At 44.3% G+C, this 21344-nt stretch overlaps 1 protein-coding gene and 1 long non-coding RNA gene across 2 annotated transcripts in view; both read left to right on the plus strand.

Annotated features, from left to right (window-relative positions):
• The first annotated feature begins 11690 nt into the window (after nt 1-11690).
• On the plus strand, nt 11691-14969 carry LOC139394336 (uncharacterized). Its single transcript, XR_011629817.1, has 3 exons — nt 11691-12932; nt 13180-13268; nt 14691-14969. It is a non-coding gene; the product is annotated as an uncharacterized lncRNA (long non-coding RNA).
• Nucleotides 14970-15217: 248 nt separating this feature from the next.
• LOC139394338 (uncharacterized) overlaps nt 15218-21344 on the plus strand; it is a 13861-nt gene continuing 7734 nt past the window's right edge. Inside the window, exons 1-2 of the mRNA XM_071142384.1 lie at nt 15218-15222; nt 20000-20163. Coding sequence (XP_070998485.1) covers nt 15218-15222; nt 20000-20163 — 169 coding nt within the window. The remainder of the gene's footprint in view (nt 15223-19999; nt 20164-21344) is intronic.

Consider the following 21344-nt stretch of genomic DNA (forward strand, 5'->3'; position numbering starts at 1 on the left):
ACCTGCTCTGTCATCTGTTCCTGTCCCATTAAAACACTCATTACCTGCTCTGTCATCTGTTCCTGTCCCATTAAAACACTCATTACCTGCTCTGTCATCTGTTCCTGTCCCATTAAACAACTAATTACCTTTTCTGTCATCTGTTCCTGTCCCATTAAAACACTCATTACCTGCTCTGTCATCTGTTCCTGTCCCATTAAAACACTCATTACCTGCTCTGTCATCTGTTCCTGTCCCATTAAAACACTCATTACCTGCTCTGTCATCTGTTCCTGTCCCATTAAAACACTCATTACCTGCTCTGTCATCTGTTCCTGTCCCATTAAAACACTCATTACCTGCTCTGTCATCTGTTCCTGTCCCATTAAACAACTCATTACCTGCTCTGTCATCTGTTCCTGTCCCATTAAAACACTCATTACCTTCTCTGTCATCTGTTCCTGTCCCATTAAAACACTCATTACCTGCTCTGTCATCTGTTCCTGTCCCATTAAAACACTCATTACCTGCTCTGTCATCTGTTCCTGTCCCATTAAAAGCTAACAGCTTCCTGCTCACCGTTTAAACTGTGTGTTAATTAAAACAGAGCAGCGCGCCTCTTGTGGCGATCACTGTAGTCCGCCTGTCTCTCCCCCCCCCCCCCCCCCCCCCCCCCCCCCTCCCCCACACACACCACGGGAAACGCCGGGAGGACTGATGTTGGCTCTACCCTAGTACTACTGCCACTACTCTCTCTCTCTCTCTCTCTGCCTCTCTCGCTTTCACACACACACAGACACACACACACACACGCAGAGCACCTCCATGCACACAGACACAAACACGCCCCGTGCGTCTCATTTACAGGCTGTCTTTCCCGCTGACAACACTCCGGTTTCCGTTGGAGAGGGACAGAGAGAGAGAGTGGAAAAAATGGGGCGGGGAATTCCAGCCTTGTTCACTTCTCTTCTCTGGGATGGTCGGGAGACTCGGCTGGGAGGAGAAAAGTGAGAGGGGGGGAAGTGAAATCAAGGTTTTCTCTTGTCTTGGTTTTGTCAGCGAGTGTTTGGGCAGATTGAGGACTGGTAACGATTACGCAGCGCACAGCTCTCTCCTGACCTCAGCTGTCTGGATGGAATTATTGGACCGACTGTCACTGAGATGTGTACAGACACAAGATGCGGCGGCTACACATCTCTTGGTCGGGGTTGGGACTTCTACTTCTCTTCATTTTCACCACAGGTAAGATAATATATTTTGTCTTTATATATATATACATTTATTTGACAATTGTGTCAGACAATAGGTGTGTGGATAGTCCTGATCTGAACCCTGGAAGCAGTGAGAAAGGATTTAGGTATTTAAACCCTAAAATGTTGCGTTTTTTAAAAAAATCTTTAGATTGTTAACCAAAATGCAGTTTCTGTACAGTAGGTCTGATGACTGGGGCTACACTCCTGGGACAACATGGTTCATTTGTGTTGTTCATAGACAACTTTTTTTTGTCTGAGAGTTGAGTACAGTATGAGAGTGGGTTACTGTATCTACCTCTCTATATGCTGAGGAATGCGGCTGATGTTTATAGCGCCCGGGCTGTTAAACCAAACTAATTAGATTACAGGAGAGGCCAGAGGAGGAAAGGGTCGGTTTTCTTTCTTTCTTTTGTTGTTGTTGTTTTTTTTTTAACCTTTATTTAACGAGTCAATTAAGAACAAATTCTTATTTATAATGATAGTCTAGAAACAGTGGGTTAACGGTCTTGTTTGAGGGAAAGAACGACAGGTTTTTACCTTGTCAGCTCGGGGAATTCGATCTAGCAACCTTTCGGTTACTAGTCCAACGCTCTAGTCACTAGGCTACTTGCCAATGTCCTCAATCATATTGTTTTTTGTTGGGGGGGAGGTGGCGGAGTGACAGTGGTTGACTTTTAGAAACGTTTACTTCTATAAGTCGTTGACTTTATTGTCCTAGACAGGTTATAACAGGTATGGAACGTCCCTGTTTATTGTCCTAGACAGGTTATAACAAGTATGGAATGTCCCTGTTTATTGTCCTAGACAGGTTATAACAGGTATAGAATGTACCTGTTTATTGTCCTAGACAGGTTATAACAGGTTTGGAATGTACCTGTTTATTGTCCTAGACAGGTTATAACAGGTATGGAACGTCCCTGTTTATTGTCCTAGACAGGTTATAACAGGTATGGAATGTCCCTGTTTATTGTCCTAGACAGGTTATAACAGGTATGGAATGTACCTGTTTATTGTCCTAGACAGGTTATAACAGGTATGGAACGTCCCTGTTTATTGTCCTAGACAGGTTATAACAGGTATAGAATGTCCCTGTTTATTGTCCTAGACAGGTTATAACAGGTATAGAATGTCCCTGTTTATTGTCCTAGACAGGTTATAACAAGTATAGAATGTCCCTGTTTATTGTCCTAGGCAGGTTATAACAGGTATAGAATGTCCCTGTTTATTGTCCTAGACAGGTTATAACAGGTATGGAACGTCCCTGTTTATTGTCCTAGACAGGTTATAACAGGTATGGAACGTCCCTGTTTATTGTCCTAGACAGGTTATAACAGGTATGGAATGTACCTGTTTATTGTCCTAGACAGGTTATAACAGGTATGGAACGTCCCTGTTTATTGTCCTAGACAGGTTATAACAGGTATAGAATGTCCCTGTTTATTGTCCTAGACAGGTTATAACAGGTATAGAATGTCCCTGTTTATTGTCCTAGACAGGTTATAACAAGTATAGAATGTCCCTGTTTATTGTCCTAGACAGGTTATAACAGGTATAGAATGTCCCTGTTTATTGTCCTAGACAGGTTATAACAGGTATGGAATGTCCCTGTTTATTGTCCTAGACAGGTTATAACAGGTATGGAACGTCCCTGTTTATTTATTATTTATCAGTAGGCCTGTAGTCTATATAGTCTATCAGTAGGCCTGTAGTCTATATAGTCTATCAGTAGGCCTGTAGTCTATATAGTCTATCAGTAGGCCTGTAGTCTATATAGTCTATCAGTAGGCCTGTAGTCTATATAGTCTATCAGTAGGGCCTGTAGTCTATATAGTCTATCAGTAGGCCTGTAGTCTATATAGTCTATCAGTAGGCCTGTAGTCTATATAGTCTATCAGTAGGCCTGTAGTCTATCAGTAGGTCTGTAGTCTATATAGTCTATCAGTAGGGCCTGTAGTCTGTATAGTCTCTCAGTAGACCTGTAGTCTATATAGTCTATCAGTAGGCCTGTAGTCTATCAGTAGGCCTGTAGTCTATATAGTCTATCAGTACGCCTGTAGTCTATCAGTAGGCCTGTAGTCTATATAGTCTATCAGTAGGACTGTAGTCTATATAGTCTATCAGTAGGGCCTGTAGTCTGTATAGTCTATCAGTAGACCTGTAGTCTATATAGTCTATCAGTAGGCCTGTAGTCTATCAGTAGGCCTGTAGTCTATATAGTCTGTTCCTGTCCCATTAAAACACTCATTACCTGCTCTGTCATCTGTTCCTGTCCCATTAAAAGCTAACAGCTTCCTGCTCACCGTTTAAACTGTGTGTTAATTAAAACAGAGCAGCGCGCCTCTTGTGGCGATCACTGTAGTCCGCCTGTCTCTCCCCCCCCCCCCCCCCCCCCCCCCCCCCCCCCCTCCCCCACACACACCACGGGAAACGCCGGGAGGACTGATGTTGGCTCTACCCTAGTACTACTGCCACTACTCTCTCTCTCTCTCTCTCTGCCTCTCTCGCTTTCACACACACACAGACACACACACACACACGCAGAGCACCTCCATGCACACAGACACAAACACGCCCCGTGCGTCTCATTTACAGGCTGTCTTTCCCGCTGACAACACTCCGGTTTCCGTTGGAGAGGGACAGAGAGAGAGAGTGGAAAAAATGGGGCGGGGAATTCCAGCCTTGTTCACTTCTCTTCTCTGGGATGGTCGGGAGACTCGGCTGGGAGGAGAAAAGTGAGAGGGGGGGGAAGTGAAATCAAGGTTTTCTCTTGTCTTGGTTTTGTCAGCGAGTGTTTGGGCAGATTGAGGACTGGTAACGATTACGCAGCGCACAGCTCTCTCCTGACCTCAGCTGTCTGGATGGAATTATTGGACCGACTGTCACTGAGATGTGTACAGACACAAGATGCGGCGGCTACACATCTCTTGGTCGGGGTTGGGACTTCTACTTCTCTTCATTTTCACCACAGGTAAGATAATATATTTTGTCTTTATATATATATACATTTATTTGACAATTGTGTCAGACAATAGGTGTGTGGATAGTCCTGATCTGAACCCTGGAAGCAGTGAGAAAGGATTTAGGTATTTAAACCCTAAAATGTTGCGTTTTTTAAAAAAATCTTTAGATTGTTAACCAAAATGCAGTTTCTGTACAGTAGGTCTGATGACTGGGGCTACACTCCTGGGACAACATGGTTCATTTGTGTTGTTCATAGACAACTTTTTTTTGTCTGAGAGTTGAGTACAGTATGAGAGTGGGTTACTGTATCTACCTCTCTATATGCTGAGGAATGCGGCTGATGTTTATAGCGCCCGGGCTGTTAAACCAAACTAATTAGATTACAGGAGAGGCCAGAGGAGGAAAGGGTCGGTTTTCTTTCTTTCTTTTGTTGTTGTTGTTTTTTTTTTAACCTTTATTTAACGAGTCAATTAAGAACAAATTCTTATTTATAATGATAGTCTAGAAACAGTGGGTTAACGGTCTTGTTTGAGGGAAAGAACGACAGGTTTTTACCTTGTCAGCTCGGGGAATTCGATCTAGCAACCTTTCGGTTACTAGTCCAACGCTCTAGTCACTAGGCTACTTGCCAATGTCCTCAATCATATTGTTTTTTGTTGGGGGGGAGGTGGCGGAGTGACAGTGGTTGACTTTTAGAAACGTTTACTTCTATAAGTCGTTGACTTTATTGTCCTAGACAGGTTATAACAGGTATGGAACGTCCCTGTTTATTGTCCTAGACAGGTTATAACAAGTATGGAATGTCCCTGTTTATTGTCCTAGACAGGTTATAACAGGTATAGAATGTACCTGTTTATTGTCCTAGACAGGTTATAACAGGTTTGGAATGTACCTGTTTATTGTCCTAGACAGGTTATAACAGGTATGGAACGTCCCTGTTTATTGTCCTAGACAGGTTATAACAGGTATGGAATGTCCCTGTTTATTGTCCTAGACAGGTTATAACAGGTATGGAATGTACCTGTTTATTGTCCTAGACAGGTTATAACAGGTATGGAACGTCCCTGTTTATTGTCCTAGACAGGTTATAACAGGTATAGAATGTCCCTGTTTATTGTCCTAGACAGGTTATAACAGGTATAGAATGTCCCTGTTTATTGTCCTAGACAGGTTATAACAAGTATAGAATGTCCCTGTTTATTGTCCTAGGCAGGTTATAACAGGTATAGAATGTCCCTGTTTATTGTCCTAGACAGGTTATAACAGGTATGGAACGTCCCTGTTTATTGTCCTAGACAGGTTATAACAGGTATGGAACGTCCCTGTTTATTGTCCTAGACAGGTTATAACAGGTATGGAATGTACCTGTTTATTGTCCTAGACAGGTTATAACAGGTATGGAACGTCCCTGTTTATTGTCCTAGACAGGTTATAACAGGTATAGAATGTCCCTGTTTATTGTCCTAGACAGGTTATAACAGGTATAGAATGTCCCTGTTTATTGTCCTAGACAGGTTATAACAAGTATAGAATGTCCCTGTTTATTGTCCTAGACAGGTTATAACAGGTATAGAATGTCCCTGTTTATTGTCCTAGACAGGTTATAACAGGTATGGAATGTCCCTGTTTATTGTCCTAGACAGGTTATAACAGGTATGGAACGTCCCTGTTTATTTATTATTTATCAGTAGGCCTGTAGTCTATATAGTCTATCAGTAGGCCTGTAGTCTATATAGTCTATCAGTAGGCCTGTAGTCTATATAGTCTATCAGTAGGCCTGTAGTCTATATAGTCTATCAGTAGGCCTGTAGTCTATATAGTCTATCAGTAGGGCCTGTAGTCTATATAGTCTATCAGTAGGCCTGTAGTCTATATAGTCTATCAGTAGGCCTGTAGTCTATATAGTCTATCAGTAGGCCTGTAGTCTATCAGTAGGTCTGTAGTCTATATAGTCTATCAGTAGGGCCTGTAGTCTGTATAGTCTCTCAGTAGACCTGTAGTCTATATAGTCTATCAGTAGGCCTGTAGTCTATCAGTAGGCCTGTAGTCTATATAGTCTATCAGTACGCCTGTAGTCTATCAGTAGGCCTGTAGTCTATATAGTCTATCAGTAGGACTGTAGTCTATATAGTCTATCAGTAGGGCCTGTAGTCTGTATAGTCTATCAGTAGACCTGTAGTCTATATAGTCTATCAGTAGGCCTGTAGTCTATCAGTAGGCCTGTAGTCTATATAGTCTATCAGTAGGCCTGTAGTCTATCAGTAGGCCTGTAGTCTATATAGTCTATCAGTAGGCCTGTAGTCTATCAGTAGGCCTGCACTCTATATAGTCTATCAGTAGATCTGTAGTCTATATAGTCTATCAGTAGGCCTGTAGTCTATATAGTCTATCAGTAGGCCTGTAGTCTATATAGTCTATCAGTAGGGCCTGTAGTCTATATAGTCTATCAGTAGGCCTGTAGTCTATATAGTCTATCAGTAGGCCTGTAGTCTATATAGTCTATCAGTAGGGCCTGTAGTCTGTATAGTCTATCAGTAGACCTGTAGTCTATATAGTCTATCAGTAGGCCTGTAGTCTATATAGTCTATCAGTAGGACTGTAGTCTATATAGTCTATCAGTAGGGCCTGTAGTCTGTATAGTCTATCAGTAGACCTGTAGTCTATATAGTCTATCAGTAGGCCTGTAGTCTATCAGTAGGCCTGTAGTCTATATAGTCAATCAGTAGGCATGTAGTCTATCAGTAGGCCTGTAGTCTATATAGTCTATCAGTAGGCCTGTAGTCTATATAGTCTATCAGTAGGCCTGTAGTCTATATAGTCTATCAGTAGGCGCGAAGTCTATATAGTCTATCAGTAGGCCTGTAGTCTATATAGTCTATCAGTAGGGCCTGTAGTTTATATAGTCTATCAGTAGGCCTGTAGTCTATATAGTCTATCAGTAGGCCTGTAGTCTATATAGTCTATCAGTAGGGCCTGTAGTCTGTATAGTCTTATCAGTAGACCTGTAGTCTATATAGTCTATCAGTAGGCCTGTAGTCTATATAGTCTATCAGTAGGCCTGTAGTCTATATAGTCTATCAGTAGGCCTGTAGTCTATATAGTCTATCAGTAGGCCTGCAGTCTATATATTGTCTATCAGTAGACCTGTAGTCTATATAGTCTATCAGTAGGCCTGTAGTCTATATAGTCTATCAGTAGGCCTGTAGTCTATATAGCCTATCAGTAGGCCTGTAGTCTATATAGTCTATCAGTAGGCCTGTAGTCTACATAGTCTATCAGTAGGCCTGTAGTCTATATAGTCTATCAGTATGCCTGTAGTCTATATAGTCTATCAGTAGGCTTGTAGTCTATATAGTTGATTGACTGTAGAAGGTATGTTTCTATCAGTAGGCCTGTAGTCTATATAGTCTATCAGTAGGTCTGTAGTCTATATAGTCTATCAGTAGGTCTGTAGTCTATATAGTCTATCAGTAGGCATGTAGCCTATATAGTCTATCAGTAGGCCTGTAGTCTATATAGTCTATCAGTAGGCCTGTAGTCTACATAGTCTATCAGTAGGCCTGTAGTTTATATAGTCTATCAGTAGGCCTGTAGTCTATATAGTCTATCAGTAGGCTTGTAGTCTATATAGTTGATTGACTGTAGAAGGTATGTTTCTATCAGTGGGCCTGTAATCTATATAGTCTATCAGTAGGCCTGTAGTCTATATAGTCTATATAGTCTATGTAGTGACCTGGGTTATAGGTGTCCCTGCTAACAGGACAGTACGGCTGGAGCGGGTGTCTGTGGACCGGGGGTCAGAGGCTCTGTGGAGCCAGCGGGGAGCAGTGGGGGTTGGTGGCCGGGCAGAGGGCTCTCCTCCTGGGCATTGGTAAAGCTGTAGTCACCTGGAGGGTCCTGAGACCCACCAGCTCTCAACACAACTTACAGCTGTTCTATACAGGTTAGTCATGGGAACAAACGGTACCCTGTTCCCTATATAGTGGACTACTATATAGTCACGCCCTTACCTTAGAGAGAGAGCTCTATTCCCTATATAGTCACACCCTGACCTTAGAGAGCCCTTTCTATTCCCTATATAGTCACACCCTGACCTTAGAGAGAGAGCTCTATTCCCTATATAGTCACACCCTGACCTTAGAGAGAGATCTCTATTCCCTATATAGTCACGCCCTGACCTTAGAGAGAGAGCTCTATTCCCTATATAGTCACGCCCTGACCTTAGAGAGAGAGATCTCTATTCCCTATATAGTCACACCCTGACCTTAGAGAGAGAGCTCTATTCCCTATATAGTCACACCCTGACCTTAGAGACCCTATTACCTATATAGTGGACTACTGTTGACCAGAGCCCTATTACCTATATACTGGTACTACTATAGACCAGAGCCCTATTCCCTATATAGTGGTACTACTATAGACCAGAGCCCTATTCCCTATATAGTGGTACTACTATAGACCAGAGCCATATTCTCTATATAGTGGACTACTGTTGACCAGAGCCCTATTCTCTATATAGTGGACTACTGTTGACCAGAGCTCTATTCTCTATATAGTTGACTACCAATGACAAGAGCCCTATTCTCTATATAGTGGACTACTGTTGACCAGAGCTCTATTTCCTATATAGTGGACTACTGTTGACCAGAGCCCTATTCCCTATATAGTGGACTACTGTTGACCAGAGCTCTATTCCCTATATAGTGGTACTACTATAGACCAGAGCCCTATTCCCTATATAGTGGACTACTGTTGACCAGAGCTCTATTCCCTATATAGTGGTACTACTATAGACCAGAGCCCTATTCCCTATATAGTGGACTACTGTTGACCAGAGCTCTATTCCCTATATAGTGGATTACCGTTGACCAGAGCTCTATTCCCTATATAGTGGACTACCGTTGACCAGAGCCCTATTCTCTATATAGTGGACTACTGTTGACCAGAGCCCTATTCCCTATATAGTGGACTACCGTTGACCAGAGCTCTATTCCCTATATAGTGGTACTACTATAGACCAGAGCCCTATTCCCTATATAGTGGACTACTGTTGACCAGAGCTCTATTCCCTATATAGTGGATTACCGTTGACCAGAGCTCTATTCTCTATATAGTGGACTACCGTTGACCAGAGCCCTATTCCCTATATAGTGGACTACCGTTGACCAGAGCCCTATTCTCTATATAGTGGTATACTACTGTTGACCAGAGCTCTAATTGCTGATTCTAGATCTAACTCTGAGAAGCTTTGTGAATCTGTCTATGCTGTTACTATGGTGACTGGTGATTGTTTTCCCGACATGATTATGGGCCGTTGTTTAAGGTCTGTGTGTGTGTGTGTGTGTGTGTGTGTGTGTGTGTCTGTGTGTGTGTGTGTGTGTGTGCGTGTGTGTGTGTTCCTGCGGTTTCCAGGTCAGGAAGCCAACTGGAATTCCTCGGAGCGTCAAGGCCCTTGGATGGGTGTGTCTTCAGTCCAACGCTCCGAAAGCTTCAACGGAACTGCCCGGAACAAATACATGTTGACTCTGACGGGACGGAGGGGTGATGGGGGAGAGAGGGGAGAGAGGGGAGAGAGGGGAGAGATGGGAGAGAGGGGAGAGAGGGGAGAGAGGGGAGAGATGGGAGGGAGGGGTGAGAGGGGAGAGATGGGAGAGATGGGAGAGATGGGAGGGAGGGGTGATGGGGGAGAGATGGGAGAGAGGGTTGATGAGGGCAGTCTTCAACCATCTGAAAGCTTTGTGGGAGATTTAGAGTTGGACTGGATCCCTGGTTCTACCCCCACCCTACAGGGGCCGTCAACCCGGTCCTCTCCCCAGGCGGGGCTCACCGTGGCTGGGCACGCCGATAGGGAAGTCCCCCTGCTTCCTGAGGAAGAACCAGACAATAGAAGGGATATGTCTGGAACTCCTCAGTCTGTTGACCACGTCACTACAGGGTACGACCCTGCCGGAATGAACACACACACGGACACACACACTGACACACACACCTTACCCATGGACCATGCCGGAATGAACACACACACGGACACACACATCTCACCCACGGACCAACACACACACTCACCCACAGACTCACCCACACACTCACCCACAGGCCAACACACACACTCACTCACAGACCAACACACACACTCACCCACAGGCCAACACACACACTCACCCACAGACCAACATAAACACTCACCCACAGACCAACACACACACTCACTCACAGACCAACACACACACTCACCCACAGACCAACATAAACACTCACCCACAGACCAACATAAACACTCACCCACAGACCAACACACATATTCACCCACAGACTCACCCACAGACTCACCCACACACTCACCCACACACTCACCCACAGACCAACACACACACTCACCCACAGACCAACACACACACTCACCCACAGACTCACCCACAGACTCACCCACACACTCACCCACAGACTCACCCACAGACTCACCCACACACTCACCCATAGACTCACCCACAGACCAACACACACACTCACCCATAGACTCACCCACAGACTCACCCACACACTCACCCACAGACTCACCCACAGACTCACCCACACACTCACCCATAGACTCACCCACAGACCAACACACACACTCACCCACAGACTCACCCACAGACTCACCCACAGACTCACCCACACACTCACCCACAGACTCACCCACAGACTCACCCACACACTCACCCACAGACTCACCTGCAGACCAACACACACACTCACCTACAGATTCACCCACAGACCAACACACCTCTCACAGAGACCCATCCATCTCCCTCCCCAGAGCCCTGCGTCTCCCTCTCTCTCTGACCTCCAGCCCTCTAGCAGGCCCAGGAAAGCCTGGCCGGACCCTAACCCCACAACGATACACCCTGGCTGGGCTGACGGAGCGGGGCCGGCCCCCTGGGGGGAGGAGCACCAGGAGCGTCAGAGTAGGGCGGGGTGAGAGGGGACCTGGGATGACCCCTGACCCTGAGGGGTTAAAGGTCACCTCTGAGAACACCTTGAGTCAGACCAGCGGACCTGTGACTGAGGGGCTACCTGAATCAGACATTACTAGTCGAACACCAACATCCTCCTCTCCGGATCCAGACAGAAGTAATCAAAGACAGACAACCAGGACAGAAATCAACAGTGGAACGGATTCATCATTCTCTTTAGAGACAGACATTACTAGTGGATCTCTATCTCCCTCAAACACTCTAACATCACAAATCACTCTGACTCCTCCCATCCTAACACACCCCACACACACCCCCCCAAACACCCTCACTGACTCACCCCTCTCCTCCTCCTCCTCCTCTTCCTCTCCTCTCCTCCCTTCCCTCCCTGACTCACCCCACTCCTCCTCCTCCTCCTCCTCTTCCTCTCCTCTCCTCCCTGACTCATACCTCTCCTCCTCCTCTTCCTCTCCTCTCCCCCCTGACTCACCCCTCTCCTCCTCCTCCACTTCCTCTTCTCTCCCCCCTGACTCACCCCTGTCCTCCTCCTCATCCTCCTCTCCTCTCCTCCCTACCCTCCATGACTCACCCCTCTCCTCCTCCTCATCGTCCTCCTCTTCATCTCCTCTCCTCCTTACCCTCCATGACTCACCCCTCTCCTCCTCCTCCTCCTCTTCCTCTCCTCTCCTCCCTACCCTCCATGACTCACCCCTCTCCTCCTCCTCCTCCTCTTCTTCATCTCCTCTCCTCCCTACCCTTCATGACTCACCCCTCTCCTCCTCCTCCTCCTCCTCCTCTTCCTCTCCTCTCCTCCCTACCCTCCCGGACTCACCCCTCTCCTCCTCCTCCTCCTCCTCTTCCTCTTCTCTCCTCCATACCCACCCTGACTCACCCCTCTCCTCCTCTTCCTCACCCCTCAGTCCTGACAGAGACAGAGACTACAACGGGACTACAAATCCCTTCATCTCCTCTCCATTCACCACAGCAGAGCTGCCTCTGGGAGATGTAGTCCAGACCATCGCCTCACCTCTGACCCCTGATCAACCTCTACTGGTTACCACGACGACCAGCACCACGACGACGGACAGTGAATCACAATGGCCAGAGACGGACACACCCCTGCTCTCACACACACACGCTACACACACACCTGAAGACACACACGCTACACACACCATCCAAACACACACACCTTTGTTGGACATGTCACCTGCACACACACCTCTCTCACAGACACCTGTACTCTCCTCAACCGCGGTGTCCCCCCCCTCACCACTCAATCCTATCCAGGAACACACCGCCACCCATCCTGACAATTCTGTTTTGACCCCGACCCCAACAGCTCTGACCTCTCCCAGTGGTCCGAACACAACTCCCCTCTACTCTGTCGTCACAACCAGTCCTGTGGTCACTACCACAACCACAACACAACCATCACTGACCACGAAACAACCATCCACAACCACAACACAACCATCACTGACCACGAAACAACCATCCACAACCAAAACACAACCATCCACAACCACAACACAACCATCCACAACCACAACACAACCACCACTGACCACAAAACAACCATCCACAACCACAACACAACCAATCTCTTCCACACAGTCGTTCCCCAGGCTCAGGACAACCAGACCCCCACCCTGGTCCGCCCCTCACCCCAGCCAGGGCAGCCTATCAGCGGGTACATCCTCTGGCCTGTCCCCCTCCACCATCAGCTCCACACACAGACCCAGAGCCTTCATCCTGCCTGACCGGCCGGCTACCATCAAAGGTAGGAGACCGAGTGTGTGTGTGTGTGTATTAACAGTGTGTGTGTGTGTGTGTTGACAGTGTGTGTGTGTGTGTGTGTGTGTGTGTGTGTGTGTGTGTGTGTGTACCTGTGATGTTGAGGATGATAGTGTGTGTGTATATTAACAATGTGCAGTCTGCGGTGTGTGTGTGTGTGTGTGTGTGTGTGTGTGTGTGTGTGTGTGTGTGTGTGTGTGTGTGTATATTAAAAGTGTGTGTGTGTCTCCCAGAAGAGTCCATTGAGTTGCTGCTGCAGGTGATTCTGGAGGAGAGCAGCTCTGACCCGACCAGCAGTCTAGAGGACGACACTATAGCCTGGGTACAGACACACACACACACACACACACACACACACACACACACACACACACACACACACACACACACACACACACACGCACACAGTAGTTAACAGGTGATTATCCACACCAGTCTGTTAACAGGCTATTATCCACACCAGTCTGTAGTAGTTAACAGGTTATTATCCACACCAGTCTGTTAACAGGTTATTATCCACACCAGTCTGTTAACAGGTTATTATCCACACCAGTCTGTAGTAGTTAACAGGTTATTATCCACACCAGTCTGTTAACAGGTTATTATCCACACCAGTCTGTTAACAGGTTATTATCCACACCAGTCTGTAGTAGTTAACAGGTTATTATCCACACCAGTCTGTTAACAGGTTTGTAACGGTTTTCCGTATGAGAAGGAGAGTCGGACCAAAATGCAGCGTGATTATTGCGATTCATGTTTAATGAAAAACACACTAAACACAAACACTACAAAAACAATAAACGTAACGAAAACCTAAACAGCCTATCTGGTGAAAACACATAGACAGGAACAATCACCCACAAACACACAGTGAAACACAGGCTACCTAAATATGGTTCCCAATCAGAGACAATGACTAACACCTGCCTCTGATTGAGAACCATATCAGGCCAGACATAGAAATAGACAAACAAGACATCCAACATAGAATGCCCACCCAGTTCACGTCCTGACCAACACTAAAACAAGGAAAACACACACGAACGATGGTCAGAACGTGACAAGGTTATTATCCACACCAGTCTGTTAACAGGCTATTATCCACACCAGTCTGTAGTAGTTAACAGGTTATTATCCACACCAGTCTGTTAACAGGTTATTATCCACACCAGTCTGTTAACAGGTTATTATCCACACCAGTCTGTTAACAGGTTATTATCAACACCAGTATGTAGTAGTTAACAGGTTATTATCCACACCAGTCTGTTAACAGGTTATTATCCACACCAGTCTGTTAACAGGTTATTATCCACACCAGTCTGTTAACAGGTTATTATCCACACCAGTCTGTAGTAGTTAACAGGTTATTATCCACACCAGTCTGTTAACAGGTTATTATCCACACCAATCTGTTAACAGGTTATTATCCACACCAGTCTGTAGTAGTTAGCAGGTTATTATCCACACCAGTCTGGTAACAGGTTATTATCCACACCAGTCTGTTAACAGGTTATTATCCACACCAGTCTGTTAACAGGTTATTATCCTCACCAGTCTGTAGTAGTTAACAGGTTATTATCCACACCAGTCTGTTAACAGGTTATTATCCACACCAGTCAGTTAACAGGTTATTATCCACACCAGTCTGTAGTAGTTATCAGGTTATTATCCATTGTAGTTCTCTGTAATGAACACCAGTCTGTAGTCGTGAATTGACGGTGTACTTCCTCCTCCCATTCTGCAGGTGGCGCCCTACCTCCAGAGAGCCCCGGGGTTCCAGGACCTGCAGGGGGTTTGGAGCAGGTGATTATGTACATTGAAATGAATGGAGACTGTGTTTCTGATAAACATTGAAGTGAATTGAGACTGTGTTTCTGATACACATTGACGTGAATTTAGACTGTGTTTCTGATACACATTGAATTGAATTGAGACTGTGTTTCTGATACACATTGAAGTGAATTTAGACTGTGTTTCTGATACACATTGAAGTGAATTGAGACTGTGTTTCTGATACACATTGAAGTGAATTGAGACTGTGTTTCTGATACACATTGAAGTGAATTGAGACTGTGTTTCTGATACACATTGAAGTGAATTTAGACTGTGTTTCTGATACACAATGAAATTAAACACAGACTGTCAATCAGGAAACTCTCTGTTATGTTGTGGTGGACAGCCATTATAAGTGCTTAACGGGAAACTGGTAAAAATTATGTTTGTAGTGTAGCTAGCCACTGAATGGCCTCTGAATTCACTACCACTGTCAGCATGCAGTCGGAGCTATAACCACTTTTGGAGCTAACTAGCGCTCTCAAATCTGACCCTGATGTCTACAGAAGATGGTAGTTTTATTCATAACATGGCTAACTTAGCTAGCTAACATACACTTAGAGAAAAAAAGTTACATTAAGATGCTAACTTAGCTAGCTAACATACACTAAGAGAAAACAAGTTACATTAAGTGGCTAACTTAGCTAGCTAACATACACTTAGAGAAAACAAGTTACATTAAGTGGCTAGCTAGTGTTAGCGCTGTTGAGTGGTCAATTAGACAGAGAGCTAGCTAAAAAATTTACCAAAAGTGTACACTCATGGCCAATTTATTAGGTGTGATTAATATATTAAACTATCCTCTAGAGGTACAGAGTGTGATTAATATATTAAACCTCTAGAGGTACAGAGTGTGATTAATATATTAAACCTCTAGAGGTACAGAGTGTGATTAATATATTAAACCTCTAGAGGTACAGAGTGTGATTAATATATTAAACCTCTAGAGGTACAGAGTGTGATTAATATATTAAACCTCTAGAGGTACAGAGTGTGATTAATATATTAAACCTCTAGAGGTACAGAGTGTGATTAATATATTAAACCTCTAGAGGTACAGAGTGTGATTAATATATTAAACCTCTAGAGGTACAGAGTGTGATTAATATATTAAACTATCCTCTAGAGGTACAGAGTGTGATTAATATATTAAACCTCTAGAGGTACAGAGTGTGATTAATATATTAAACTATCCTCTAGAGGTACAGAGTGTGATTAATATATTAAACCTCTAGAGGTACAGAGTGTGATTAATATATTAAACCTCTAGAGGTACAGAGTGTGATTAATATATTAAACCTCTAGAGGTACAGAGTGTGATTAATATATTAAACTATCCTCTAGAGGTACAGAGTGTGATTAATATATTAAACTATTCTCTAAAGGTACAGAGTGTGATTAATATATTAAACTCTCCTCTAGAGGTACAGAGTGTGATTAATATATTAAACCTCTAGAGGTACAGAGTGTGATTAATATATTAAACCTCTAGAGCAGGGGTGTCAAAGTCAAATGGACGGAGGGCCAAATAAAAAAATCAGCTACAAGACGAGGGCCGGACTGTTCGAATGTTCATTGAAAATTTTTTAAATGACGCATATAGTCTAGTGAACCTAATTGAACCTACTGAAAACCTAACAAATATATTACAATATGATCAGATAAATAAAGCAATATTTTCTTATGGCTCTGTCAGTAATCTTTAATTTTCAACAGACACAAAAGACAAATTTCCTTTATATAAATATCCCCATAACATGAACATTAAATGAAAGAAACCGGTATTCAAGGCACCATCAGTAGACTATATTTTCTATTTTAGCAAAAGTGGGCTAAATTTACTTCAAAGAAAAAACAATAATAGCAATTTTCTATCATCCACTCAACTGAAATATTTTTAAAATATAATTGGATTGAAATACAAAAAAATAAAGTGCAAAAATCTATTAATCAAAAACAACACTTTGTTTAAGGAGAAGTAACATGCAGTGAAAACAAATATTAAATTTTAACTTTTAAACTTGAACTGAGTAAAAACTCTAAATATGTGATTGCACAGTAATGTTCACTTGTTTGAGGTTGAGGGTGATACTTGGTGGTGTCCCATCTTTTCCACAAGTTCATCAATGTTCGGGGTAAGGCTCTGAGCTGAAGAAATCCTCAGAATTGAGTGGAGGTGTTCAGCAGTAAGTCGACTTCTGTGTGATGTTTTGTTCAGGTTCATCAAAGAAAACAGTTGTTCACACAGGTATGTGCTGCCAAACATAGACAACATTTGAGCAGCCTGGATGCGCAGCTGGGGCATTGTGCCGGGGAGGAAACGGGCGAACTCCGCAGCACCCACTGCTGCATATTTTGCCCTCAGTGCATCATTGCATTGGAGGTCAATCAACTCCATTTGGAGGTTTGGTGGTGAGCTTTCCACGTCAACAGCAAATGGGTTACCGAGCAGTTCCAACCTGCTTTTTTGTGCTTCAAAGTCAGCAAATCGGCGTCGAAAGTCAGCGGCAAGCATACCTATTTTATCAGCCAACTGTGTGCTCGGGAACGCACTGGTAGAGAGCTTCTCTTTCATGGTCTGGCAGCTGGGAAAGTGGCTCAAATTTTCTTTCCGCATCTGCGTCTCCCACAGAGTCAGTTTGGTTTTAAATGCCTTCACTGTACTGTACATATCAGAGATGACACGATCCCGACCCTGCAGCTGCAAGTTTATTGCATTCAGATGACTCGTAATGTCACACAGAAAAGCCATTTCACACAGAAACATTTCGTCTCGGAGTTGTGTTGTGTCTTTCCCTTTGCTGTCCAAGAACAGACAAATCTCCTCACGAAGCTCGAAACATCTTTGAAGCACCTTTCCCTGGCTTAGCCATCGCACCTCTGTGTGATAAGGCAAATCACCATGCTCCGTTTCTAACTCCGTCAGAAATGCCTTGAACTGGCGGTGATTCAAACCTTTGGCTCTGATAAAGTTAACTGTGCGCGTGATGATGCTCATTACATGCTCCATTTTCAAGGCTTTACCGCACAACGCTTCCTGGTGTATGATACAATGATAAGCTGTCAGCTCACCTGTCGCGTTTTCCTCTTGCATCTTTTCCCGTATCTTCGCCACCAGTCCGCTCCTGTGTCCACACATCGCAGGTGCTCCGTCGGTTGTCAAACCCACGAGTTTTTCCCAAGGCAGCTCCATCTCATTTACACATCTTGACACCTCTTCATACAAATCATGCCCCGTAGTTGTGCCATGCATAGGACGTAAAGCCAAAAACTCCTCTGTCACGCTTAGGTTGGAGTCCACTCCGCGGATGAAAATTGACAACTGGGCAATGTCAGAAATGTCGGTGCTCTCATCCACAGCCAAGGAATATGCAATAAAATCTTTTCCCTTTTTCACAAGCTGCTCTTTTAGATTGATGGACAACTGGTCTACTCTCTCGGCAATGGTGTTTCTGCTCAGACTCACATTTAAAAAGAGTTGCCTTTTTTTTGGGCAAACTTCGTCACAAACTTTAATCATGCAGTTTTTGATGAAATCCCCCTCCGTAAATGGCCGGGCTGATTTAGCGATCTCTTCTGCCAAAATAAAACTGGCCTTGACAGCAGCCTGGCCTTGTGATTTGGCTTTTTTGAACAGAGCCTGTCGAGATTTGAGGCCTCGTTTTAATTCCTCTGCCTTTTGTAGCCTTTGTTCCATGTCCATATTCTTGTTTTTGTCCGCGTGTTTCGTTTCATAATGTCGTCTCAGATTATACTCTTTCAGTACCGCCACACTTTCTCCACACAGAAGACACACAGGTTTTCCAGCTACCTTCGTGAACATATACTCCGACTCCCACCTTGTTTGAAACCCCCGGTTCTCAGTATCCACCTTCCGTTTTGCCATTTTTGATGGGTATCTGAAAGTTAATTTTACTGTGATGCTGACGACTGCTGTGCCAATAAATATTGAAATGAAGCAGCCTACTGCTCGGTGCGTCACCTTTGCATTGTGGGAAATGTAGTATTGGTGCGTGTAAAAGATCTGCGGGCTGCCGGCTTGCTGCGGGCCGGTTCTAATAATAAATCAAGATCATCCCAGGGGCCGTAAAAAACCTTCTTGCGGGCCGGATGTGGCCCGCGGGCCTTGACTCTGACATATGTGCTCTAGAGGTACAGAGTGTGATTAATATATTAAACCTCTAGAGGTACAGAGTGTGATTAATATAATAAACCTCTAGAGGTACAGAGTGTGATTAATATATTAAACCTCTAGAGGTACAGAGTGTGATTAATATATTAAACTATCCTCTAGAGGTACAGAGTGTGATTAATATATTAAACCTCTAGAGGTACAGAGTGTGATTAATATATTAAACTATCCTCTAGAGGTACAGAGTGTGATTAATATATTAAACCTCTAGAGGTACAGAGTGTGATTAATATATTAAACTATCCTCTAGAGGTACAGAGTGTGATTAATATATTAAACTATCCTCTAGAGGTACAGAGTGTGATTAATATATTAAACTAACCTCTAGAGGTACAGAGTGTGATTAATATATTAAACTATCCTCTAGAGGTACAGAGTGTGATTAATATATTAAACCTCTAGAGGTACAGAGTGTGATTAATATAATAAACCTCTAGAGGTACAGAGTGTGATTAATATATTAAACTATTCTCTAGAGGTACAGAGTGTGATTAATATAATAAACCTCTAGAGGTACAGAGTGTGATTAATATATTAAACTATCCTCTAGAGGTACAGAGTGTGATTAATATATTAAACCTCTAGAGGTACAGAGTGTGATTAATATATTAAACTATCCTCTAGAGGTACAGAGTGTGATTAATATATTAAACCTCTAGAGGTACAGAGTGTGATTAATATATTAAACTATCCTCTAGAGGTACAGAGTGTGATTAATATATTAAACTATCCTGTGTGATTAATATATTAAACTATCCTCTAGAGGTACAGAGTGTGATTAATATATTAAACTATCCTCTAGAGGTACAGAGTGTGATTAATATAATAAACCTCTAGAGGTACAGAGTGTGATTAATATATTAAACTATCCTCTAGAGGTACAGAGTGTGATTAATATATTAAACTATCCTCTAGAGGTACAGAGTGTGATTAATATATTAAACTATCCTCTAGAGGTACAGAGTGTGATTAATATATTAAACCTCTAGAGGTACAGAGTGTGATTAATATATTAAACTATCGTCTAGCGGTCGAGCGGTGCAGAGTGCGGTGGTGTTTAGGACCTCGGGAGCTTTGTCCTGGCTGGGCGTATCAGGAGCGGGGTCTCTGCTGGAACGCACCGGATTGGCCCAGGCTGTCAGGGAGGGGCGGAGCTTCAGAGGGTCAAAGGTTACAAACGTCACTGTGGGAGGTGAGTCAGGGGTCTGTCAGACGGTGCAAGGTTTTGTTTTAGCCCAGCACTAATACCGCTCAACCAATGAACTGCTCATCAAGGCCTTGCTCTGTGTAATTGGGTGTGTTAGTGCTGGGCTGTAACCAAAGCCTGCTCTGTTTGAGTTCTCCAGATCCTCAGAACTGTTCAACTATTAAACACTGTTAGCTTTTTGGTCAAAGCTTTTTGTTAAAAAATCTCTCTTCTTCTCTCCTCTTCCCCTCTCCTTTTTCTCCCCTTCCTCTCTTCTCTCTCCTCCTGTCCTTCCCTTTCTTCTCAATTTCCCTCTCTGTTCTCTCCTTCCTTCCTACTCTTCTTCTTCTCTCCTCTCCCTCTCCGTTCTCTCCGTTCTCTCCTTGCTTCTGTTCTTCTCTTCCTTTCTCTTCTTCTCTCCCTCTCTGTTCTCTCTTTCCCTCTCCCTCTCCTTTCTCTCCCTCCCTCTCTTCGTATCTCATCCTCTCCCTCTCCTTTCTCTCCTTCCCTCTTCTCTCTCCTCCTCTCTCTCCTTCCCTCTCTTCTCTCCTCTCCCTCTCCGTTCTCTCTCCCTCTCTCTCTGTTCTTTCCTTCCCTCTCTTCTCTCTCTCCCTCTCTTCTCTCTTTCTCTGTTCTCTTCTTCCCTCTCTTCTCTCTCTTCCTCTCTCCCTCTCTCCTCTCTCCCTCTCTCCTCTTTCTCTCTGTTCTCTCCTTCCCTCTCTTCCTCTCTCCCTCTCTCCTCTCCCTCTCCGTTCTCTCGTTCCCTCTCTCCCTCTCCGTTCTCTCCTTCTCTCTCCTCTCTCCTTCCCTCTGCGTTCTCTCCTTCTCTCTCCTCTCTCCTTCCCTCTCCGTTCTCTCCTTCTCTCTCCTCTCTCCTTCTCTCTCCTCTTTCCTTCCCTCTCTCCCTCTCCGTTCTCTCCTTCTCTCTCCTCTCTCCTTCCCTCTGCGTTCTCTCCTTCTCTCTCCTCTCTCCTTCCCTCTCCGTTCTCTCCTTCTCTCTCCTCTCTCCTTCTCTCTCCTCTCTCCTTCCCTCTGCGTTCTCTCCTTCTCTCTCCTCTCTCCTTCCCTCTGCGTTCTCTCCTTCTCTCTCCTCTCTCCTTCCCTCTCCTCTCTCCTTCCCTCTCTCCTCTCTCCTTCTCTCTCCTCTTTCCTTCCCTCTCTCCCTCTCCTTCCCTCTCTTCTCTCTC

Source organism: Oncorhynchus clarkii, unplaced genomic scaffold (genome assembly GCF_045791955.1).
Source record: "Oncorhynchus clarkii lewisi isolate Uvic-CL-2024 unplaced genomic scaffold, UVic_Ocla_1.0 unplaced_contig_359_pilon_pilon, whole genome shotgun sequence".
NCBI classification, from domain to species: Eukaryota; Metazoa; Chordata; class Actinopteri; order Salmoniformes; family Salmonidae; genus Oncorhynchus; species Oncorhynchus clarkii.